The sequence below is a fragment of the Gadus chalcogrammus genome, chromosome 18 (assembly GCF_026213295.1).
Source record: "Gadus chalcogrammus isolate NIFS_2021 chromosome 18, NIFS_Gcha_1.0, whole genome shotgun sequence".
In the NCBI taxonomy this organism is placed as follows: Eukaryota; Metazoa; Chordata; class Actinopteri; order Gadiformes; family Gadidae; genus Gadus; species Gadus chalcogrammus.
Window position 1 is genome coordinate 12,730,551 of NC_079429.1, and position 24,888 is coordinate 12,755,438.

The 24,888-nt window shown below is 42.7% G+C and overlaps 5 protein-coding genes across 5 annotated transcripts in view; 2 read left to right on the forward strand and 3 right to left on the reverse strand.

Annotated features, from left to right (window-relative positions):
- Positions 1 to 1,961, forward strand: part of LOC130370870 (myoferlin-like) — a 29,710-nt gene extending 27,749 nt beyond the window's left edge. The window contains 5 exon segments of the mRNA XM_056576387.1: positions 39 to 138; positions 309 to 496; positions 941 to 1,050; positions 1,279 to 1,426; positions 1,623 to 1,961. Of these exon segments, the coding sequence (XP_056432362.1) occupies positions 39 to 138; positions 309 to 496; positions 941 to 1,050; positions 1,279 to 1,426; positions 1,623 to 1,661 (585 nt within the window). The 3' untranslated portion in view covers positions 1,662 to 1,961.
- Positions 1,616 to 5,993, reverse strand: aarsd1 (alanyl-tRNA synthetase domain containing 1). The gene is made up of 12 exons (XM_056576384.1): positions 5,858 to 5,993; positions 5,360 to 5,488; positions 5,004 to 5,163; positions 4,743 to 4,800; positions 4,298 to 4,454; positions 3,995 to 4,111; positions 3,723 to 3,853; positions 3,556 to 3,622; positions 3,327 to 3,418; positions 3,169 to 3,223; positions 2,982 to 3,073; positions 1,616 to 2,453 (listed from the first exon to the last, which is right to left on the reverse strand). The coding sequence occupies exons 1-12, from the start codon at positions 5,894 to 5,896 to the stop codon at positions 2,315 to 2,317; spliced, it is 1,236 nt and encodes a 411-aa protein (XP_056432359.1). The 5' UTR covers positions 5,897 to 5,993; the 3' UTR covers positions 1,616 to 2,314.
- A 39-nt stretch (positions 5,994 to 6,032) lies between these two features.
- On the reverse strand, positions 6,033 to 8,466 carry ptges3l (prostaglandin E synthase 3 like). The gene is made up of 7 exons (XM_056576385.1): positions 8,286 to 8,466; positions 7,947 to 8,060; positions 7,669 to 7,735; positions 7,474 to 7,572; positions 6,984 to 7,073; positions 6,507 to 6,569; positions 6,033 to 6,204 (listed from the first exon to the last, which is right to left on the reverse strand). Exons 1-7 carry the CDS (start codon positions 8,318 to 8,320, stop codon positions 6,196 to 6,198), a joined length of 477 nt encoding a protein of 158 aa, XP_056432360.1. The 5' UTR covers positions 8,321 to 8,466; the 3' UTR covers positions 6,033 to 6,195.
- A 254-nt stretch (positions 8,467 to 8,720) lies between these two features.
- Positions 8,721 to 21,681, forward strand: kat7b (K(lysine) acetyltransferase 7b). The gene is made up of 14 exons (XM_056576383.1): positions 8,721 to 8,940; positions 9,851 to 10,001; positions 10,096 to 10,344; positions 10,511 to 10,593; positions 11,619 to 11,702; positions 11,937 to 12,035; positions 14,314 to 14,424; positions 14,834 to 15,025; positions 15,772 to 15,861; positions 17,148 to 17,288; positions 17,848 to 17,941; positions 18,043 to 18,189; positions 18,994 to 19,100; positions 20,298 to 21,681. Exons 1-14 carry the CDS (start codon positions 8,923 to 8,925, stop codon positions 20,397 to 20,399), a joined length of 1,668 nt encoding a protein of 555 aa, XP_056432358.1. The 5' UTR covers positions 8,721 to 8,922; the 3' UTR covers positions 20,400 to 21,681.
- On the reverse strand, positions 21,262 to 22,552 carry si:ch211-131k2.2 (uncharacterized). The gene is made up of 5 exons (XM_056576386.1): positions 22,439 to 22,552; positions 22,029 to 22,125; positions 21,673 to 21,705; positions 21,475 to 21,528; positions 21,262 to 21,326 (listed from the first exon to the last, which is right to left on the reverse strand). The coding sequence occupies exons 1-5, from the start codon at positions 22,550 to 22,552 to the stop codon at positions 21,262 to 21,264; spliced, it is 363 nt and encodes a 120-aa protein (XP_056432361.1).
- Between the last annotated feature and the right edge of the window lie 2,336 nt (positions 22,553 to 24,888).

A 24,888-nucleotide genomic window follows, 5' to 3' on the forward strand; every position in this document is an offset into this window, starting at 1 on the left:
ATATGATTATAAGGTTTCATTTCCTTTTTCCCAAACAGGAACATTTCTGGAATCTTGACAAATCAGAGTTCAGGATTCCTCCCAAGTTGATCGTTCAGATATGGGACAACGACAAGTTCTCATTGGACGATTACTTGGGTACATATTTACTGGTTGTTTGAAACGTTGTTTGTTTACAAATAACTGTCGGTGCGTCACAGAACAGGCAGACGGACACATATAAACACATCATAAACTAAGAAAAATACGAAAGACACAGGTCGCTGTGCATCTCGACTCGTGAGCTAACGGGCTCCCTCGTGTGTCAGGTGTGGTGGAGCTGGACCTGCGCTCCCTGATCCCTCCCGCCAAGACGCCAGAGAAGTGCAGCATGGAGATGATGGAGCGCGGCCCGGACAAGAGCAAGTCTCAGCAGGCCCAGTCCCTGCTGGCCCAGAAGTCGGTGCGCGGCTGGTGGCCCTGCACCATCGACAAGGACGGCAAGAAGGAGCTGGGCGTGAGTACAGAGGGCGTGGTTTGGTTATTCACGGTGCATGATGGGAAGAGAGAAAAGAGAGTAAAGAGTGATCGATAGTAACCCAGACCAGGCTGGTAGAGGTATTGTATGATGGCCTTAGCAACCTGGTAACTTATAGGGTTGTTATATGTTCATGGTATCATTCAAGTCTTCATTGATCGTGGAACCGTGTTCCTGCATTGTAAATCACACTATTATTTCATTAATAGTCCATTTATTGACAGATGGTCTTGAATCAAGCTATTGGCCCAGAAATCTTGTATCAATGTTCAGGGTTAGAACTCACAAGTTGTTTTTTTGCAGTCGAATGCCAAGATTTGCTTTGACAAACTATTATGCTTAGTAATGTAAATGTGCAAATAAATGTTGGATGGTAAGCCCTAATGTGGTGCGTGTGTGTGTGTGTGTGTGTGTGTGTGTCAGGGCAAGGTGGAGTTGACGCTGGAGATCGTGGGTGATGAGGATGCCGATGAGAAACCGGCTGGAAAGGGCCGGGATGAGCCCAACATGAACCCCAGACTAGAACCCCCCAAGTAAGTAGAGGCGCTTCCCGACACACATGCTCTCACCCAGCTGTGAAAAGTCCAGCGGGGGGGGGTTTGTCAGCCAAATGGTTTCAGGTTCGAACCCCAGTGTCCGGTGGATCATGACGTGTATAAAACCTGTTACGTTTTTCAAACATCTCATCGGTGTATAAGAGTTTAAAGTCCTTTCTTAGTTCACAGTCATCCTGAATAACGAGTGAATGCTTCCTCCACCAGTCGGCCAGACACCTCGTTCTTCTGGTTCACCAGCCCCTGCAAGGCGATGAAGTTCATCGTGTGGCGCCGCTTCAGATGCCTCTTCATCATGCTGATCCTCCTGGTTATCGTGGGGCTCTTCCTCGGAATCCTCCTGTACTCCTTGCCGGTAAGAACGAGCTCAACAGTTAGTGGCTTCAGACGGATTCATCTTGGCCACAGGTCGAACGAATTAGTGAATTAACGAATTAAAGCACATATTTACACACAGATGATCTATGATTCTGACAATCAAACTAACCCAAGAAACAAAGTAAAATAGTTACGTGATTAAATACAATTATCACTTTTTTTTTCACCAACAGAACTACATTTCTATGAAGATAGTTAATCCAATGGGTTAAGGAACTACGGCGACGATCCATAATCTTCACCAAACGACCAAAGAATATGAGAAAAGGACCTCTATGTGAACAATAATTCCTCTGTACCGCCTTCTCCAAGCCAATTTCTTACAAGTTGTACACGATCACTGTAAATAGAAAATGACATACCAACTGTAAACTTTTTTTATTTTTACGGCCACATGGGAGGGTATGAGTTTTATGCATGAAGAGAAAGTAAATCAGGATCGGATTGTTTAAATTGTGTAATGCTGATTGAATCACCACCTATTTTTGATGATTAAAAATGTATAAAACAATGTGCTGCCTCTCCTCAAATTGATTCCAACTGAACAAGACAATGCTAATGATAGCAGCACGTGAAGATCACCAGAAAAATAGGACAGGAAAGTATACATAATTTTTTATAAAAATAAATGTTAATCCTACTCAACATTAAGATAAATTCAGCAGAGCCCAACATGTAATCTACACGTCCTGAGTTTAAAACACATGTACACATGTAAGTCTTACATTCTGTGTTTACCACAAAACTAAATTTCTGATTTCAAAACAAATTCTACAAAGTAAGCTGTCAGAAGAGCTGGGATTTCTACACATCCAACCCATCCCTGGGTTTCAGAGTATTCTTCCGCTTTCATGGGCTGGTGCCTTTACTCTTCCCCTGAGGCCAGTAGCTGGCAGCGCTGCTGGAGCACGGCCTCCACCTCCCCTAGCCGTGCCAGGCTGTTGGCCTTGCCCTGGAACCGCCCGTTCTTCCCCGCCCCCTTCCCTTCAAGCATCTCCAGGACCCTGCGAACAGCAGAGGAAATAGCTGTAATACTAGCAATATCTATACCAACACAACTTCTTATATCCCTAATATTGGCCTCCTTGAGCCAGATGTCTAACACCGTCTTTCTCCTCAGCGACCAGAATCACTTTGGAGAAGTCTTAATGTTGAATAGAAATGGTTTCAAAACTGACATCCTCACATTTGAAAACCTCACATTTTCACACGGGGGTCATCGTAGACCAAACACAGGTGTCACTCTTAATACTTACGGTCTGCTACTTTTATGAACCAGTAGTCTTAATTAGTGAAGATAACTATACTACCTGTGCCAAGGTACATATAAGGAGCAGAACAATAATTGGCTTTATGAGCGACACCCGTGTTTGACCTACCAACTCTTTGAAAAGGATCTATCTAGAATTGTGCAATTGTTGAACTGCTTTGTGTTGAGGGCAATGTTCCTGACAAGAACATGTTTTAACAGACACATCAAAAGGTGTCCAGACAGGAATGGGTGAGGAGGTGCCATGTGTGTCCACCCTTACCGCGGTCCCATCTCTGAAACCACATCACTGGGACCGGCCAGGAGGAACAGCCCAGGCCCCTTCTCCTCCCCGACACTCAGGAACACCAGCGTCTCCATGGGTAAAGAGGAAGGTTAATGCCGTTAATACCCAATATAGGTGTAAGCTTGATGCACTCAAATATCCACAATTGCAATCATCGTCTCACCTCGGGGCCGATTTCGTTTGCGATGATGTTCATGAATTCGTTGTCGCCTTCTTTTCTGCAGGACGCAAAAAAGATGAAAGTGGAGTTCAACAAACTCATTACATTAACAACAACCTGCCATCTCGGCAGGGCGTGAGCTAACCGAAAAAAGGTCTTACTTGTGCAAGGTGAAGAAGTTGCCTCTTTGCGGGCTGCTCTTGAAGTTCTGTGCAATGAGAAGGGCCAAGTCTCGCAGCAAGCCCAGATTGCTCTGCAAGAACAAATGCATGATTTAGATTATCGTTAATATATGACAGGACGATTTGGAAATATACAAATAACACCTGTAAGATACTACTTAGTTTATTTAAAATAAGTTAATAACTGTGATGGTGGAGATCAGCTTACTTTCTGCAGGAGCTTCACACACTTCTGGGTCTTGGCGACGGCCTCTACGTGCTCGTCAGGTCCAGTTCTGAGAGAAAAACAAAAGTATTTTTTTTTCTTTGTTTAGGGCACTCTTTGGATATTTCTGTAAAAAGGCTGTTCAATCGTAGAAAGGGTTAAGCGCTCACTTTAACAGGGAGACCAGCGACCGCTCGGTGCTGTAGCATTTCTCTGCATATTTCAGAACCCGGTTTCCCACCAAGAAGATCAGGTTAGTTTTGTTCTTCTTTCCCTTTTCGGTGGACAGGAGTTTAATCGCCTAGAATAATGTAAAGAGTGTTAAAAATGTCCCTGATTTTATCACTAACAAGTCAGATGGAAGGACAATAACCTGGACACCTGTTAATGTGACCAAAACGCATGGTTTGCCTTGGTGTGTATGTGTGGTATAGATTCTTGCCTGTAGTTGGCTGAGGTTGGACACATGGGTTCCGCAGCACATGTTGGCGTCGATACCCTCAATGTCGATGATCCGGACGGGCCCTGCGAGGTCATCAGGCAGCCCCCGGCTCCTGGCCTGGTTCACGCACACAACGCAGGTTAAAACCCACTCTGGGCTGTTGGTCGCCAAATTGCCTACCCAATTTTTATTAGTGTGTAGCTATAGGAAAGTAAACTGTAGGTCACTTTGGAAATAAGGCCCTGTTTAATGACCCAATACTTATCTGAACTAGAGCCTTTTAAGAAACTTCTCTGTGCTCACCTTTTCCAGGGCGGGGTCGTCCAAGGCGAGCAGCTGCAGGGTGACCGGGACGTGGGCCCGGATCTTCTCGTTCACGGCCTCCTCCAGGGCCTGCAGCTGGGCCGGGGTCACGCTGGCCGTGTCCAGCTCTATGTTGCTTCGCTGGCGCCCCAGCTCCCTGGAGGCAAGGGCACCACATCAGGGTGTTTTATGATCAGATGTGCAGTATACAATTGTTTCTTCTAAACAGTGAACATTCTTACAGCAAGAGTCATTAACACAGTCAAAGTGTTAATTAGGAAAAAGCTAAAGCAGAAATGTATGAAGGCAGTCTGTTAAATAAAATACTGCCAAATAAAAAAAATCACGAGCATAAAGGAAACACAGCCGTTATCAGTGCAGCCATATTTCTCTGAGTCAAACAGAAAGGGAGATTTAAACATTTTAGGTTACGAAGTAGACTTACCATGAAGTTGTCTTAAAGCCGAACATTGTTTCTGCCAGGGCGGAGATGAGATGTTGACCTAATAAGGAAAATAACAACAAAAAGTTGAAACTCATACCTATATAGACTTGTTCATATAGAGACAATATTTTCAAAAGAGACATTTAGAAATATGCAAACAGCTACAATATGTTATAAGTGACATGAATCAGTTATTCCTCTATATTAAAAGGCTATTCTCTTGAAGAATATGATGGGTGTGGCTTTTGAGTGCATTCTCACCCGAGTGTTGCTGCATGTGGTCAAACCTCCTGTCCCAGTCCAACTTAAGCTGCACCTCCTGGCCCACCTCCAGCGAGGAGCTAACAAAGTGGACGGCATCAGCCCCATGCCTCGTCACCTTGATGACTGGCACGTCTCCTATTAACCCATGGTCGTCCGGCTGGAGGAACACATGCTCCATTAAGTGATACTTTCGAGAACACTGATGATTTGAGTTAAGTCGTCCTAATAATGCGCCCCAATGTTGAATTGCAGCCATTCATTTAAAAGTGTTGGCAATACATTTTAAGCAGTAACTTGATATTCATGTAAAGCGTGTAGTTAATTTACAAAACAGAAACTAAAACCAAACTTACTTGACCACCCCCCTCCGGAAACAAGATGGTATCTTGAAGTTTGACGTTGAAGCCTTTAACAGTTTCTTTCTTTCCATTGACTTCTTGTTTATGTTCAGCAGGGCAGCAGGACACTACAGTGGTGACGAACTAAATAACATGCGGTGCATTGGTACACACATCATGGGACTGTAGGCAAGGTGTGGTTGAATAAAAACACCAATAAGATGGCACGTTATGGAACGATTATTTTGATAAGCACTAAATGTTGAGGGTGAGAGGTTTATTTTTAAGGTATTTGAAATTGGTTTTGAATAATGAATTCCTTCATGGAAACTTTGGCACTCATGAATAGTAGGTGTGCTGACGCAAGTCATTGTAAGTTATATTTAACTGGAACATGTCGCGTGTTTTCGGAGATGTCAGATGTCTTGAGACCGTTAGCTTTTGCTGAAACAAAGGGTATACACAACAGTATAAGTAATCCTAAATATATGTTACAAACGGAATATCCAATACCTCCTTCATAAAGCAGTCTCGTTGACACTGGAAAGCCATGTTTGGTGTTAGGGTCCAGTGCTTAATACTGCTGCACAACCGCGCTGACCACACAGGAAGAACTTCAGCTGTCTACGGAAGCCAAAAGGGCCCAAGTCTAGCGCGACATAAACAAAATGATTTACGCGATTGTAAATGAAAAATATTTATTTAATTAACACGCGATCAAACAATGTCATAATTTTGTACAGATAATTAAACACAGACGTTTCAGATTTATAAAGAGACCCAAAATAATGTGATGTGAAATCCGGACAATCATTTATTGCAGGCCTGCAAGTTGACAGCATCCGAGTACTTCAATCAGACTGTAGGAGAAGAAGAGAAAATACATAATTTGTCATTTCAGGATACTGGTATTATAAATCAGGATATTCGATTAGTACACCGGCTAAATACTTGCGTTTCTTGAAATGTAAGACATTCTAATAACTCCATCAAGCAAATGGCCCCAATGGTTGTTTACGTTAAAATAATTGAATGGCTATGCATATTATTGATGCTGTTGTATACTATTAGTTGCACAGCAGTGATTCTAAGGGTCTGTCCAGTAATTGCTATTGACCAAATCAAAGGGCTAAACTACAGCGATGGGCAGAGAAAGACTTACATCACTGAGGTCGCCCATATCTGGTGCCACTCCTACCCTATGGCCACCAATTTCATGGATCATCTGTGAAAAGGGGTGGGGTAAAAAAGGTGCACACACACACACACAAAAACAAACACACACACACACACACACACACACACACACACACACACACACACACACACACACACACACACACACACACACACACACACACACACCATTTTCAATTTCCAACTGCATTAAGTCAAAATTATATCTTCTGTATTAAAAATGGTAGTAGGCCAATTGTAGTGAATATATTAGGGTAACTACAGCCGTGTTGTGGTAAATATGAAAGTGATGTGATGGTGTAGTATCTATGATTAAATATATTATAGGTATCGAGGTAAATATAGGTATTGTAGTAAAATAGGTATATATATATATATACCTATTTTATCTATACCTATATATATATAGTAGTTCTGTAGTAAATACGGTAGCGTCACTCACGTCCATGTAGTTGTCGTACTCCGCCTTGCCGTCATCCTCTTCGTGCGCCCAGTCCCTCCAGTTGTCAAAGTCCACCGAAATCCAGCTTGACTGCTCAGAGAAGGGTCAAAAGCACCCATAAATGGTGCACACAGACGTTGGTGAAGTCTCATGTGTTCATCATTCAAGATTATTGCTTTAACTAATAAACAGTTTGATGGATGCTGTTATCCAGTGACATACATGAATGACCCCAGTGGGAATCTCCCTCCTAACCCTGGCCATGTAAATGCTTTGCTCTTCCAGTTGAACCAGACTGGAACACATCATTTGAAGGAAAATACTAACTGCACAGTAATATCCGATGATTTTGATCATCCCAGTTCAATACAGTTCCTCTCGGTCTTCGCTTGAGGGTATTTCTCAGTGGCTTGTCAGTCTTCAACAAATTGAACAGTGAGTTTGACTAAAGTGTCGGGAGGTAGTTGACCCTCTCTGCAGACTAACCCACCTTAGCGGGGTCCTTCTGCAGTCGCGGCCAGGCCACGTCTGGTGTGAGTTTACGGATCAACATGTTAATGGTGCGATCGTAGACTCTTTCTCTGGAGTCCTGTATATAAAGGAAAAACATATATTACAATCAAATTTACCTCAATTGGACGTATATTTACTTCATCTCGGTGTCGAACTGAGTAGGCCTACATACATGAATTTGGATTCTGTCATAGAAGTACAGCTCGTTGTAAATAACGTCGTCTTCATCATTTTTGCAGCTGAAAACATAATGACATGTGTAAACAGGTGAGACAACGTTTATTATAATTATTTTCTATTAATCATGGCGTGTAGAATTGTTTGATTTATGTCTTCATTTCACAAAGAAATACAATGTCTTGCTCATGCATTTTATCATAACTAATAACGTACAGCACAGAAAAGGGGTAAAGTTGGATGGAAAAAAGGATAACAATGTTGTGACCTCACCATAAAATCATTTTATCCGGATGGAACGCAACCTGCACGCACTTGGGTTTGTGGACCATGAAGTTGACGGTGACATATTTTTTGCGATCAAACCACTGTGCTCGAGCTGGTTGGCTAAAATAAGATAGACATATGACAATTGTAAGCACCAACGTGTGTAGTCTACCACGTTACACGTTACAACAATGTAATAGTAAGTAACCTTTTACAATATTCAGGAAAAAACAGGCCTTAGCATCAGTTGGGACAGGGGATTAACTTCCCCAAATAGAAAAAGATTGGGGATCAGTCAGTTCGTAGTAATTGAGGAGAAAGTATACTCACACTCAATAAACTTACCTAGTCTCGGGTCTGACAATCTTTGGCTGGTTCATTCTTGACAACTTGTCCGAGAAAAGTGTTTCAAAACCTAAATATATATATTGGGGTTTAATATTTACGTGCAATAAGAACAGAAGGAAAACCACGTTGCCTGGTGGTCGAAGAGACTGAACGACTATTTTAAGACTGGTATCAGCTGCTGTTGGTCCCCACCCCCAATGTCGCGACCTCCTATTTATTGGCTGAGATGGACTCTCGGGAAAACCAAGGAGTTTTCTAGAAACTCGCTGGGACAGCGACTGATGAAACTTGCATGTAATAATGTAATACATGGATGTAATAGAAGAACACTGATGGCAAGGAATGTAACTCTCTTTAAGTACGCTGTAAATCGAAAAAAATATCAGAGGGCAGACTTACAGGAGCGTATTTGGCGCCCCCTTGTGGCACAGATTTGCCGCGGGATTTTCGCCGGAAGTGCAATATTGTATGTGGAAAATGTGGCGCGAGAGAGCCGATCGATGTTACGTATATACAAACTTGCACGAATAAACGCATAAAAAAAAAGAGTATTACTACAGCCATTTTTAACGAATTAAGGAATAATACAATTTAAGAAGCCACCCGCTTGCAAACTACTCTTCTATAGGAAAATATGCCCCGTAGACGACAGGTAAGAAATATCTAGGTCGCACCCCGGATAGATTAGCTTGGCTAATGTGAGGCAAAATAACAGGCAGTCGAGCTGCTAACGTGACAACTGACTATTTATTTACAGTATACATGCCGTTCTAGCTGTCGCAACCCCAAGCTAGCATTATCATTTGTCTTTAAATCAATCGGCAGCTGTAGTGATTAATTTAGTTAGGAGTAGAAAAGGCTGTCTTTTAGATGCATATCCACATTAGCATGTTAGCCCTTTCAATAGCATGTAAAGCTAGCTCTAGCACTACTATTCCAATGCTGAGAGCCCATGGCAGAGTTAAATGTTAACTACTTTCAAAGCTACTGTGAAGTTCCGGACGTGGACCGGCACTTGAGAGCATTTACGTTCTTTATGGTATAGAATAGAGAGGCCTTTTTCTTTGATTGGGGACGTTGCTAGGTCCCTGTGTTTACATTGTGCCAAGACTAAAAGCACCGTTGTATAACAAAATCACTGACCGCAGATACAATAATTGGGGGGAAATAAGATAATTTATAATACATGTAAACGATTACTGTGAAATTCCAAGACATTATTTAAATTGCTGGTTTAGTTGCATAGATGTGATTAGCGTCAGTATTAAGCAATGATGTTGGGTGCATAATCCGCATATAAACAGGCTTCAAAGCATATTATTATATTACCATTAACATTTTCTAGGTCTTTTAATTCCTTATTAATCACTATTTAATTTGTTCTCATCACTACGGTTGAGAAAAGTCAGAGCTTGGTGAAGACGATGAGTCTCAAACGTAGAATACAACTTATTTCTTAGCTACTCAAAACTTGGAAACGTCCCACCTTGGTTTGAATGCAACAGAACTGGTGAATGGTTATTTAAAGCAAGCTCCTCTGTGTGTGTGTGTTTTGGTGACAGAGGCCTGTGGCCGGGAGTGGCTCTGATGGCACCGAAGACTCTGACTCCTCCGCAGACCGCGAGCAGACCAACAGTTCAGAGAGCGACGGCACCGCAGCCAAGAGACAGCGCCTCACCAGAGCATCCATGCGCCTTAGCCAAAGCTCCCAGGGTACAAACACATACTGAGTTGTCAATAACCCCTCCAGGTCCCCCTGCCTGTCTTCCTTTTCTTTAACGTTGTGTTTTGGTTCCGCTTACGTCAGACACCCCTGATCTCAAACCAGCTGGCGACCATGATGAATCCCCTCCCTTGACGCCGACGGGTAACGCCCCTTCGTCCGAGTCGGAGCTGGACATCTCCAGCCCCAACGCCTCGCACGACGAGAGCCAGGCCAAAGACCCGGCTGGCCGAGAGTCTGACAAGGACCTCTCGCATCGACCCAAACGCCGCCGCTGCCACGAGACCTACAACTTTAACATGAAGTGCCCCACACCGGGATGTAATTCTCTCGGTAAAGCACAAGTTTACAACCTGTGTTTTTCACCTGACCCTGATGTCAAAAACCCATTCCAAACCATTCCCTCATTTCAAGGCATTTCATTTCTTCAGTGCATCTGTGCCGATACATATGCTGTATGGATCTATAACGGTCTATTGTGTGTTTTCTTTTTCTCCAGGTCACCTTACAGGAAAACACGAACGCCATTTTGCAGTATCCGGATGTCCTCTTTACCATAATCTGTCTGCAGATGAGTGCAAGGTGAGTGCAAGACCAGTGACATCGCTCACAGTGTGTACTAGTGTTAATATTAAGCAATCTAGCAAATGCTCGCCAAAGCAGGCAATCGAATTGATATGAAGCAGGTATAATTTATGCCTCAGGATTTTAGCCGGGAGGCGAACTCTAGCAACAAAACAAAACAATGCTACTCCTCATACTGAAATCTCATCTACACAACCATCTATGAGTCAATGCACCCCGGGAACCCCTCTCTCTATTAATCATGTCCATTCTTAGTCTGGTCCACCCCATAATGGGAAAGTCTCTGAAGAGGATATAGCTTTAACTGTGGCCACAACCCAAGCCACAAGAGGCTGCTAATGGGAAATAATCGTAATTCTTTTCTATAAGAATTAGTGCAGTGCCCATTCAAAACGTTCCTGTTCGTAACGGGTTGGTTGCTTTGGCTCTGGTGTTTTTGCTTGCAGCTTTATATAGAGCCGCTCTACCTAAGGTCCTCACACTCGACGCTGCCTTTCCTTTGGTCCTCATTAACACACCTGGCAACCGGGATGTCGATTGGATGAACTGTTGTTGAGAAACCAAAGGACAGAGAGACTCCCCTAGTAGTTATAGAATAAAACATAATGACAAATACTGAATAACTCCTTTTCTACCCTGACCTTATGTGTCTCATGTACAAACCGTTAGTTGTAGGGCTGTAGTCAATCAAAGGAACTTTTGACTGTCTGACGCCACAAAAAATCAATAAAAAAAACAATGCATGTTATTTCTAAATGAACTTAATAGGCCACGGTGCACTCTACTCCACCTGCTAGCATAAATATCACTTGAATGATGAACACAATATGCTGTTCGGAGTAAGGCAGTGGATTTCAGAGACACTCGGTTAGGTAGAGCTTCAGTCATGTAACGGGGGTTGCTTTCAAATGAACTTTCATCATGTGGCTGAGCGGGCTCCCTGGTCGTGAGCATACTCTGAGCATTCTCCTAGCATGAATGTTCTACCCCCGCTGTAAGGTGTTGTGTGTTTGTTCACACAGGTCAAAGCCATCAGTCGAGAGAAACAGGAGGAGGAGATGAAGGGACAGGACGAGGGTAATTCACGCCATGCCACGCGCCACCAGGTAGGGCCCTGCCGGTGCAGTAAGCACATTTTACTGAAAGAGTGGCTACATTAATAGTTTATGATTAAATGGTATTTGCAGTTGTCACGTTAAGCTCAGACACAATGCTTTCATTATTTTCATATTGGTTCCTTGTCGGTTTTTCGCTTAAGAAATATTTGGAAATGATCTCTATAAGAGGCATGCTCCCCTTAGTACAACTAGCTTATTCCCCCCCCTGATGTTCCCTCACAGACCCCCACGTCTAAACAGAGCCGATACAAAGAGCAGGTGGCAGAGATGAGGAAGGGGAGGAACGCTGGTCTGCAGAAGGAGCAGAAGGACAAGCATGTGGTATGTGATGCTGCGCACGGCCCCACCCTCTTACACAACCGCACATTGTCAAAGTCTCCCAACAAAATGGATATTTTAACATAACCGGACAAGCACACCAAATGAAAAAGTGAGAAAGTTTGGAATATTGTATTTTTAGGCAGAGCAAATTAAATCATCCGATTAAGTTATTGACTAAACTTAACGGTTTCTGTACTTTGGATTGTCTGTATAAATTCTACCAGATGTCGTACATAAAATACATCATTTATGTCACCATCAGGATACTGCTATTATATATCATGATGTTTCATTATTTCACTGCATATTCAAGTTTTATGAAACCTAAGACATTCCTGCATCACAAAGCGGAGGGGGAATAAGCAGGGGTTGACACTAAGGTTTCAAAAGCACTTGCCCATCGGGCAAGTACAGGTCAGGTTCAACTTGCCCGACTGGAACGTTCACTTGCCCAAATTATAATCAGAATCGTGCACGGGCCTCTTTTTGCCAGGCACCCGGCCTGGTTTTGGGGGGCGGCTCAGAAAAATCATCCTAGCTCAGACTGAAGCTGAATGTTAGCTTCCACACATGTTTTGTTTAAAAAATAACAAACTTCTCTTAGTTTACTTATTTATCGAGCGGTCACATCGTGCCATGAAGTGATTTCAGTCCACCAATGCAACCTATTAAAGCTATCGCCAAGTTATATGTAGACCTGCATGATTTGATGCAAATGTACCTAACTAAATGTCAGAGGTAGTAGCAAAGATGTATTTTTTAACTTTCAAGTTTCTTGTAGCTCTAACGGAATAATCACAATCACGTTTCTAGTAGGGTTGTCAATAACGATACTGGATTTTCTAACTTCGACACTATTCCTGGAAAAATATCGATATTCTATACCATTTTCAATATCAGGGGAAATGTTTTTTTCAAGAAAGAACATACCCAAAGTAAATAGAGTATATCTCCACAACTGCAAGGGCGATAATGTCATCTTTGTGCCCAAAGAAAGATTGTTGTGCAAGTGAAATATTCAATGGGGATAATACTTGGTTAAAGTGAATAAAGCCATGGAACACAGCATATGTGGAAGATAACATTTCCACCTGAAATAATTATCAGTATCAGTTGGTCGTTATCAGTTGGGAGCGCTGTCTTACTATGAGACACAAATAAAGGTAGATATCTTACAATTTTGACACTTGACACCTCTATTTAAAGTTCAGGGCAAATATAATCGAATGCACCAAGCCAAACACTCGCAAATAAATATATGGCCACTAGATTGCGCTGAAGAATATGTTTTCTGACTGAAGGCAATTTACCTATTTCCTAAGAAACCTTCTCTTATTCATTGATTGAAAAAAACATGTTTAGTTGCAACATTTGGCCCAGACACTGGATAATCTGTTTATGCTGGTTTTATTCGATCAGAATCAACTTTGTGGACAAAAATCACAAAGGTAATACTTAATTTTTGGTTGTTAAAAGAAAAGGGGACGTTTTATTCTTAAGTTGTTATTTGCGAGTTTTAGTCACAGAATGATATGGTTTGGACTGATGGAATAAGTGGAGGCTCAGCTTTCATGTAATATATAGGTAGTTTGTGAGGGTCCAATTTCGTGAAAAAGATTGCTATTGCTGTGCATGTGCACAGTTATGAAACCCAAAACCGTGTTCTTGCATATGACTTTCCTTGATAATTTGCCTCAATCCAAAGTACTTCCAAACTGCACTCCTCCATCACTACTCCATTTTCCTTTTACCTAAACCGTTCGCGGAGGCGCTGCACTTGAGATGCTAGCTGTGTTGGCTAACCTTTAGTGAATCACTGCCAGAGACTGCACTGCGAGTGAGTGACAGAAGGCGGGGCTATATTCGCACTGAAGCGATGCGTGTCTGTAAAGTGTTAACTCGCTTTCCGAGAGAAGAGAAGACAGCGCGCTGATCAATTGCAAATACTTCTATTTTGTTTAACCTTTTGTTCCGCAAAAATCATTCTGCAGTTTCTAAAAACATTTGAATAAATAGCTTTGATATTAACATCCACCCAAAATCCACTTGCCCGTTCGGGCAACCAGAAAAAATCTCAAGTTGCCCAAACATTTTTTTTACTTGCCCCGGGCAAGCGGGCAACCGTTAGTGTCATTGGCTGAATAAGTATACTCTACTCAGACTCTATTCACCACTATTTGATTGTTGAATAATCCGCAATGCTAAATTCTAGTCCCTGGTATCTTCATCAACCATGTTGTCCCTCAACCACTCACGGCTCATGACCTGCTGCCCAAAGGAACACCGACAGACCCACGGCAACACCAGGGAACCTCTGCTGGAGAACATCACCAGCGAATACGACCTGGAGCTCTTCAGGAAGGCCCAGGCCAGGGCGTCGGAGGACCTGGTAATATGCCAGCGCCTTTCTGAACCATTGTTGCAACTGTTCAGTCGTTGAAACGCTCACGGTGGATTCAGATACATTTCATTGATGAGCTGGTTTGGTAGACTGTAGACACTACTTGTTGAGCCCTGGTGTGCATATGGAGTCGCAGGAGTAGCTGACATAAGCTGTAGCTATTTGATGATCCATTTGAGCAAACCATTCATTCTTTGTATACTTCCCAAAACACCTTTTGGCAGACGGGCATTTTATTTATGTAACCCATGAGGTGAATGGCCGCAGTTGCCTACTAGGGATGCCCCAATAGGAAATATACTCACCAATACCAATAATCACGAGCTATAGACTGATACATACCACAGGTGTATTTGACTGACACCGTTGTGCTACTCCTCTGGGCTGCTCCCCACAGGAGAAGCTCCGCATCCAGGGTCAGATCACGGAGGGCAGCAACATGATCAAGACCATCCTGTTCGGGCGCTACGAGCTGGACACCTGGTACCACTCGCCCTACCCCGAGGAGTACGCCCGGCTCGGACGCCTGTACGTCTGTGAGTTCTGCCTCAAGTACATGAAGAGCCAGACCATCCTCAGACGACACATGGTGAGACCCCCCCACCCCCAGATCATCCACTACCCCCGGACACACATTTGATTCATTTATTTGGAATGACCAATGCTACAACACCATAGCATCCAAATATTAATAAAGAGCCCATTATGTCTTAAACAACAACTCAAACACTGTGCAAGTATTTACAACCAAGTGAATCAGTAGATAAATATATATTTATATTCAGGGGTAGATGACAGCGCCTTCTCCATGTATGCACACTGCCAAGGATTGCTGACACAGAGCAGTATTTGGCTATTTGCTGAGTTCTTCTTATTAAGTCCAGCAATTTGCAATCCTCTAGCACAGAGTCTACGAACATGTCCAAGGCTGCCATAAATGAGTACAACAAGTTTTGTGCTGTAACCACCTACTGTCAGAGCATGAATTAATGGCTGGTATTCAACAAAAAAAATCGGAGAAACACAGGTACTTATACATGTCACACAGCAACCCACTTCCAGAATCACAATGGTTTTTAAAAGATCATCAACAACAATGTCAGCAGTATTTGGAGAGTCTCAAAGAACAGGTTCTAATGAATGTTATCATTCTAATGTGTGAACCAGTTATGTTGCATATATTTTTTTGTATGTATTGTGCTTAGTCCATATACTTGTCGTAGTTCATTCGCTGTAATATCCGCTGCTGTAGTGTGTGTAGTGTGTAGGTCCTCTGCTCCGCCGCTTCCCTTGGTCCTCGGGATGCCCTGATTAATCGTTGACGTGTGTTCCCAGGCCAAGTGTGTGTGGAAGCATCCTCCCGGGGACGAGGTCTACAGAAAAGGCGCCATATCCGTGTTTGAGGTTGACGGCAAAAAGAACAAGGTAGGCCGCCATGTTGCCTCAGCTCTGTTTGACTCCATTGACACCGTGGACCTGGGCCCTGTTGACGCATTGCCCCTGGGCCAAGGAAGCCTGCCAATAGCTGGGTTTACTATTTTATTGATCTGAGAAGGATGACCTTTATACTGAGGCCTTAACGACCTAAAAATGAATAAGGATCTGTATGGCCTAACGTGTTGGATAAATCCAAGGTGGACCTTGAGGTAAATAACAAACTGTATTCCATGGCTCATGACTTACATTTTTTACTCTGCTGGTACTTGCATATCATTTGGTGGGAGCCCTTTTTCGCAGCTTTGTTGCATGTTGGCATCACATACCATCTGTCTGTGTACATTGATCTCATTTGAAAAGGTGAACTCACTTGAAACTAATTGTAAAATGTTTTTGTGCATTTGTTGTCATTTTCTATTTGCTACCAGTTCCTCCAAATCTCTTCCCTCACTCCTCAACTCTTTGCACTCCTCCTCTTACTCCATTATCAAAATGCTGTCTTATTATTATTAACCTACTATTAATAACTGGTTGTAAACTGCTGTAACGATTTTAGTTTTTCCGTCATCCAGAAAAGGGAGTGTGTTTTTACTTTGTATTCCTTTAAATAGCGCTAGTCCTGTGTTACAATTTACGCATAGGTTCAAAGCCGTGTGTCTTCATTAGAACTTAAGTGGTTCGTGTTTCCAATAATTGCGATTCCACTGCTGCCGTACAGCCGTGCTGTAACTTCAAGCACTGCTCAAAACCTTGGCGCTCATCGCTGCGCCATCATTACTACCTATTATATTACACGAAGAGCAAGACCGCAAGTTGAGTATTCCAGCCTGTGTTGTTCTATCTAGGCCGTGATGCTGCCCGACGTGGAGATGCTTGGCTCGTCTGATTTGCATTGAACTTCTGTCGTAACCGTAGCACTCAGTCAAATGCTGTGGGGACTGAGCAAAGTGACTTTCAGGTCCGCTTACTGTCTATCTTTCGCTTCATTTCCCCACCTCCCCTTGATTTGCTATTGGACCGCTGGATCAGAAATTATGTTGGACTCGCTGGTTGGAAGTTATGTGTTGTCCCTCGATCTACTGCCAGAACCTGTCTGCCAGTGTCTCCTGTCTGAGCTCTTCCTGGACCACAAGACCAGAGAGCCCTACTAAGTGTTAGTAAATGTGTGGTTCCCAGATCTACTGCCAGAACCTGTGTCTCCTGTCTGAGCTCTTCCTGGACCACAAGACCAGAGAGCCCTATTCAGTTTAACTGAATGATGTGTGGTTCCCCAGATCTACTGCCAGAACCTCTGTCTCCTGGCCAAGCTGTTCCTGGACCACAAGACGCTGTACTACGACGTGGAGCCCTTCCTCTTCTACGTCATGACCGAGGCAGACAACACCGGCTGCCACCTGGTCGGCTACTTCTCCAAGGTAACCAGCTCCCACATAACATGGCGCACCATGCTTGGGCGTGCATCTACATAATGGCCATTCCTAAAAGGGCCCCAAGTGTGTCTATTTATGTGTGAGACGAGGCTATAACCTCCCTTCATTGAAAACAATTCATCATTCTTTCGCCGTGCAACACAGTTCCTCAAGACAGCAAAATATATTGGCGGGGCAATATTAATAAAAAATGAATTGTCTTGCTATACAGATGATTATTTTACAATGGCTTGGAGCCAGGCAGAATCAAGAACCGGAACTATCCATTTTATAATTTGTTATAATATATTAAGCATTTGTGTCACTGTAAATGGACCCAAGCCTTTATATTTATGGATATTCTTTCTATATACCTTAAAGACAGACAGGAAGTTGGGTTTATTAGAGAGAATGGCACGTACAACAGGACTACTGGTTCACAGTATCTCTGGCTTTGGGATTAGCACACGAGCATGTTGAGGAAGCAAGACGCCCGAATCAGGACCTTTTAAACTAAAGATTGATTTTATGGTGAAAAAAAAATGTTTGTGTTCTTTTGCTGCAGGAGAAAAACTCCTTCCTGAACTACAACGTGTCCTGCATCCTGACCATGCCGCAGTACATGAGGCAGGGCTTCGGCAAGATGCTCATCGACTTCAGTACGTGAACCTCCTCACCAGGCTCCCCCTCAGCGGGGGGCTACGTTTCACCAAACCGTCGGGAGATGTGTGATGTGACGGTGATGCTCTCTCTCCCACAGGCTACCTGCTGTCCAAAGTGGAGGAGAAGGTAGGGTCCCCGGAGAGGCCGCTGTCGGACCTGGGCCTCATCAGCTACCGTAGTTACTGGAAGGAGGTCTTGCTCAGATACATGTGCAACTTCCAGGGCAAAGAGATCTCAATCAAGGGTAGGTCCCAGATGGAGTCAGGCCCCAGTGTGGATGAAGAACTTCATCCACACTGGGGCAAAGTCAATGAAGAACTTGACTTTGCCACAGTGTGGATGAAGAACTTCATCCACACTATGGCACAGTCAATGAAGAACTTGACTTTGCCATCATTTTGTTTCTATTTGTCTTCCTGATTTTTCTTTTAGCTTGGTCCTTAATTAATTTACTATTATCATTTTTGTTTGATGGCGGTAGTTGCTTCACGATTAAATTATGTTTGTGTTATTCCGTGCTGCTAGTGTCTTTTTCAACCTGGGCATTTTTATTTATTTTTCTGCTTGATGTTTTTTTTTTGACCAATCACGTTGCTGGAGGCAGAAATATGTACTTGGTGGGAACCAGTAATTTCCCGACAGAAAGTACAAAAAAAAAAAGTGTCTGTAAAAGGTATCAAATCAACACCGTGTAAACTTGCCGCTGTAGAACTAAACTTATTAAAATCTTAATCCATTTACGCTATTGCGTTTTCATCCATAGAATATCTAATGAAACAGGAAACGAGGCTTAACTCTGTTTCTGATTGCCTGCCCTGGCTCTGTGCCATTCTACTTTAACAGTAGGACTGCTGTCTCTAAGATTTAAGGCCACCCAACATCGTGAGAATGTATACTTCTGTCTTTTCTGTGTGTATCTATATTACAGCCTCAGTGTTTTGACTGACATTTCAAGTTTGATGTCAAAGTTCAAAGTTTTTTAGCCACCAAATCAAATGCGCCATAACTCAACATACAAGGGTTGTTCTTTTTGTTGTGTGCTTTGCAGAGATCAGCCAGGAAACAGCTGTGAACCCAGTGGATATCGTCAGTACCCTGCAGTCCCTCCAGATGCTCAAGTACTGGAAAGGGAAGCACCTGGTGTTAAAGAGACAGGTAACGACACAAAGAAGTGGAACAGAAACGCACACTGCTCTGCCTGATTCCATCGTGTGTGTGTGTGTGTGTGTGTGTGTGTGTGTGTGTGTGTGTGTGTGTGTGTGTGTGTGTGTGTGTGTGTGTGTGTGTGTGTGTGTGTGTGTGTGTGTGTGTGTGTGTGTGTGTGTGTGTGTGTGTGTGTGTGTTAGGAATGCGCGATATAAACGATAAAAAAATGGCGATAGAGATTTTAGTTTTATTGCTCTATCGCGATAATGTATGTTTGACGCGATCTATCCATGACCCGCGAAATATAAAGAGCCACGAGCTGCAACCGTCTGCAACGCATCGTCCGCGACCCGCGAAATTTAGCCACGAGCTGCAACCGGCTGCAACGCATCATCCGCGACCCGCGAAATTTAAAGACCCACGAGCTGCAACCGGCTGCAACGCATCATCCGCGACCCGCAAAATGTAAAGAGCCATGAGCTGCAACCGGCTTCAACGCATCATCGTCATCTAAGTATATATGGCTGAAAGCGAAACGGAGGAGCTGGTGATTGCGCTCATTTCATGTTCATTTCAAAATTGTATGCTTTCATTTTGCACTTTCATGTTTTAATATCAAGTATCTTTGCACACACTTGGAAGATTTCTCTTTATTTAAAATAGCCATGCCTAATACTGGACGTATTTCCCTGAATCACAGTATCCGTTCCTTTATTAACAAGACACCACCAGTTTTAATTACATTAAGAGAAGTATACGTCATTACACAGAATAATTTTTTCTTTGTTAAAGTCTCTGCAGCTACAACATTATGTTCTGATTACAGTTTTGCACAATAAATGTTCTCAAAACGACATACTAAGTTTCTTTCTTTTGTTTTATACATTTAGCAGTTTGGCTTTCCTTAGAGTCTATGTAACCTGTTCTGAAATGGTTCTATTATGATTTATATATCGTGATATATATCGTTATCGCAATAGGTTGCAATGCATATCGCAATATGGATTTTAGGCCATATCGCCCATCCCTAGTGTGCGTGCGTGCGTGCGTGCGTGCGCGCGCATTTAGCCCAGTTTGATTTCATTGAGGATAAATACATTTTATCCTCACACTAACTCACTAATGTATTAAAGGTACAGTGAGTGAAGCTTGCTTTGTTCATGTAAAGACACCTCTCACTCACACTCTTTTTGCGCCACTTCCCAGGACCTGATAGACGAATGGAAAGCCAAGGAGACGAAGCGAGGCAATAGCAACAAAACCATCGACCCCGGCTCGTTAAAATGGACGCCGCCCAAAGGGACATGATTGGCAGCATCCTTCCCCACGGCTCCCTCTCTCTCGCCAGGCTATCGAATAAACTGAACCTGCACCAGCCACAGAGTAGCCTTCCACCACAAGCTATCAATGAAGATCAGTGGGTCTGTTTTGTTTCTCTTTGTGATTTTTAAAACCCCAGTTATTTTCAACTCATGCTTTCTCATACGTGTAATGGATTTTTATCCTCCCTAATTTTCAGCAGCTATTTATGTTTTAAGGGCCACGTTGCTTTGCCTTATTTTGGATTAATGACGACAAACGTATTGTTAAACACTACGTTTTCGGAAGAAAAAAAATTATGTTGTCTCTGGAAATGCAGTAATTTTGGCGAAAAACATGAATGTCTTTTGTATTTTTTATTGGAGTTTGAATAGTCCTGTATGCTGGATGTCACGAATTGAAAACAAGAAATACAGTCGTTAGTTTGTCAGCATTCAGTTGCTTTTACATTTTTATTTCTTTTGAGAGGAGGGGAGGATAATTACTTTCCTTTGCATTGGTCAACAACACTGCTGTTGGTATGAACTTTAAAAGTGTAACACAGTGTGTTTTGGCAAGGATATGAAGTTTTTTGTATTTTGTCCTTTCAGTTGGTATACAATTGTACAGTTCATGTCGTGTAAGTTCATTTTTCTAGCCGTAGTGATAGTGGGGTCTGACCCGGTCCTCTCTTGCCAATCTGCCAAATAAAAGCAACAGAATAATTTTAGTAATTACGTACATAAATATGAAATAGTTTTGTTTTTTTAAATGACTTTTTGGAAAGTCAATCTGACCACTGAAGGCCAGTGTCACAAACGGAAAAGAAACCACAGTCTCAGGTGTTGGGGCTGGCAGGACACTCACCGGCTCATGGGACTCCTTGGACACAGCCGATGGCCCGCGATGCCCCCGGGAGGATTTGAGTCAAGGATTCTGCAACAAGCCAAAAAAAACTCCTTTGAACAGACCAACCACGATTCTTCAGGAAAAATTAATCGTTTTTTTAAGTTTGGTTGTAGCATAGAACATCATGCATCTATCAATAAAGTTGCCTTGAGAATCGAAGCGTTGTGTGTCTTACCTCCGCTGGTGATGCTTCTCCCCATCAGGCCCACAAACATCTCTCCTTTGTTGCCTGGAAGGCCCGGAAAACAATGCGGTTTCATTGGTTTTATCATTTTACCAGTCATTTTATGAAGACTGAAACATTTTCCGAATTTCTTTGACATTTATTATTGTTATTAAATGATACAAATTAAAGTATTACATTTCTACTTACGTCGTCTGTTCATTTGTATCGGCTGCCTTGAACCTGTGGCACAGAAATCTAACTGAGGTTTATGTAAATATGATCTTCATTGGAATATGAAAATGTATTTGATTTGCAAATATATCTAGTATTGTACTGTAATTAAAAATTGGTTTTGCTCAGATAATCTATACTATCATTACCAAGGGATTAATATTACCACTGCAATGTAATCAAGCGATTGCTTACAACTACAATTTTATAATGTTCATTTATTTACCCAAAACTAATATATTCAATTGTTACCCAATTATTTTGATATTATTTATGTACTTCAATGATCCCATTGCCGGATGAATTAATGGATCAGTAGTAGTGGTGGTTACCTGAGCGCTTCCCCATCAGCCCGTAGAAGCGCAAAGCTTTGGATCTTTTCATCATGTCTGCCATTTTACTGACTGCAGCGCTGTCCAGGCTCTCGTCCTGCTCCAACAAATAACGGTCCATTAAATACCAAAATGGACATTTATAAAACAAGAAACAATTTAACTTTAACTGGAATTGTCATGGGAAATTAAATGTATTGTTAATTTAAGAAAAAAAAGCCATTCATTCATTCATTTAAATTATATTCTTCTTAATTTATATTATACAAATGATCGATCCCTCAGATTGTTTTATCCTCCTGTTTCAATGTTTGATCTGGCCAATATTCAAAAGAAATGCAAGCGTAAATATATTCTTTTAAGTAAAGAAGTCAATAAAATAATAAAGTAAATAAATAAAAAGTATTTACCTGCCAGTTGTCTGGTGTCCTTGTCTCAGAATTCACATTAAAAGGAAATCCGTGGTAGATTTCCAACAATGCAAAGAACACCAGGACTGCCGCCAGGGACCTCCAATTATCCATTGAAATGTTTTGTCCGTCTGAGTGTGTCTGTCTAACTATATATTGCCTATCTGTGTCTTAATTCAAATTCTATGTGGGTTTTCAAAGTATTTTCATCGAGGTCCTCATGTGAATTTGTCTTGCGTGTTCCCTCCAGTCATGTAGGATGCATCTAGCCTATGGCAGTTTCTTTTATACCTCTGGCTATCCCACCAGACCCCTCCCATCCCATTCTAGCGTGGTCAGATTATTACGCACGATAACCTACTATAACCCATGCATTACTCAAAAGAGACCATATCAATTCACTTTACTCATCAACTGCAACTTCTGCTGCAGACAAATAGCCATAAATGACCTGCACCAGACCAATTCTGTTTGAGGAATAGCAATAATATTTACAGTTGTCTCAGTCCGTCTCAACCATTTGATTAACAGCCAAGAACAATTGAGCCTCTTAATGAATGTGGCTGCTCAGGTCTTTCATGGGGCTATCTGTAAAAGCAATAAGGTGGACTCCACGGATAAGCATAGGCTGAGCCCCAGACGATGGATGGGTGTGTAAACATTTACCTGTGTCATTGTACTGATGTCATTTGTTTGCTATCGGATAAACAATTGCTCATTTCAAAGTACCACTCTTCCTAGCACACACACACACACACACACACGCACACACACACACACACCACACGCACACACACACACACACACACACACACACACACACACACACACACACACACACACACACACACACACCACACACATCCCACACATCCCACACTGACATTATTGGTTATCTCAAAGTACCTCCTAACACAAAGACACACACAGCGCCCAGTCCTCGTCATGGCTCGCGTCCCGCTGCTGTGAGCGTAGTCCTTTTTGATACGGGTGTGGAGGACAGGACCGCAGCACCACCGCCTGTCTTTGAACAAGCCTTTGAGCAGCCCGCCAGGCGCCTGCAACTTGCAGTGAGGTCAGGGCTTCACAGCTTAGCCAATTGACTCGATTGAACTGCACAAACATACTTAAGGACAGGGCCATGCCCCTGGGTTAGGGCAGAAGCATTGCTTTGGATAATTTCCGTTACAATGTCAAGGGAAATTGAAGTGAAAAAGATCACTAACACAAGCAAAAATACAAATACATGCTGTTATTCTTTTTATATCTCATACCGATGATGCAGTTCTGCAGATATGATGTCAATGCATTTGCTATCGGGGTTGAATGGGTGAGAGAAGATGATACTTTAATGGAAAAACATGAAAAGTTATTATTTACAAAACTTAGTTCACAAGCACGATTTAATTAGCATGGCCTCATTCCGAATCCTTAGGTTGGTGTTCCATTAAACGTATGGGCAGTTTGACCAAAGTTCAACAGACCCCTTCTGCGGGCAATTATGCCCTCGTAGAAATGTGTCTATGATCCTTACCCAGCAATTTAAATGCTCTGTTTATATTAAAAGATTACCCCCCCTAAAACACTCTAGCTTTAGAAGATTCTCGAGAGGCAATTACTCGTCAATCGCTGTGTGTTAAGGACCCCCCTCTTGAAATCAGGGCCGAACACACATCCACATGCTTTGATCCCCAATGCAGGTGCTTCCAAGAGCAAGGGAAGCTTGCGACCAATTTGTTTTTAGCCATGAAAAGCAATTACCCCCCCCTAACAGCTACTCTGGTGTTCCGAGCGCAGCCTGCCCCACTGCTGATGTGGAGAGGCAGGAGAACACACAACTGGGTTTTGCATATGAAAAGGATCAGCTACAAAGCCTCCCCCCCCCCCACCACCACCACCACCATCACCCCCCTGTAATGACAGCAGCATCATCTGTGTATCCATGTTACGCATGTGGGTGGCTGCGGTGGTGGTCCTTTTACAGAAATACATGCGTTCCACGCTCGGTGATTCACCGCACGTGTTGATTGTTTTTATTGTGGTTGGTCATCCATTGGAGCTTCAAAGATGGGGCTGAGCTGTTCTGATGTGTCCAGGTACCCATATCAGCGGGCATGGAGCTTTCAGTTCATGGGTTTATGAAGGCATAGATTATGGCCGAGGGGTCGGCGTCTTCAGGTGAAAGGACTTGACTGTTCCCCAACATACTATTGAAGCAATCTCCTCACCAAATGACTAATACTTTGTCATATTGAGTCATCAAGCAGACGCTTCTATCCAAAGTCACATTCAGTCGTTGATTTTGTCATTGTTATGAGAAGTAGATGGAGGATAAGACGTTTTCTTCAATGATCCCTACTAGTTGACCTTATTAGGGGATTAATCCTGGAACCTTTGTCGGTCTAGTGCGTACCGGTGGGATATAGTCTAGTGTATCAGGTAGGAATCCT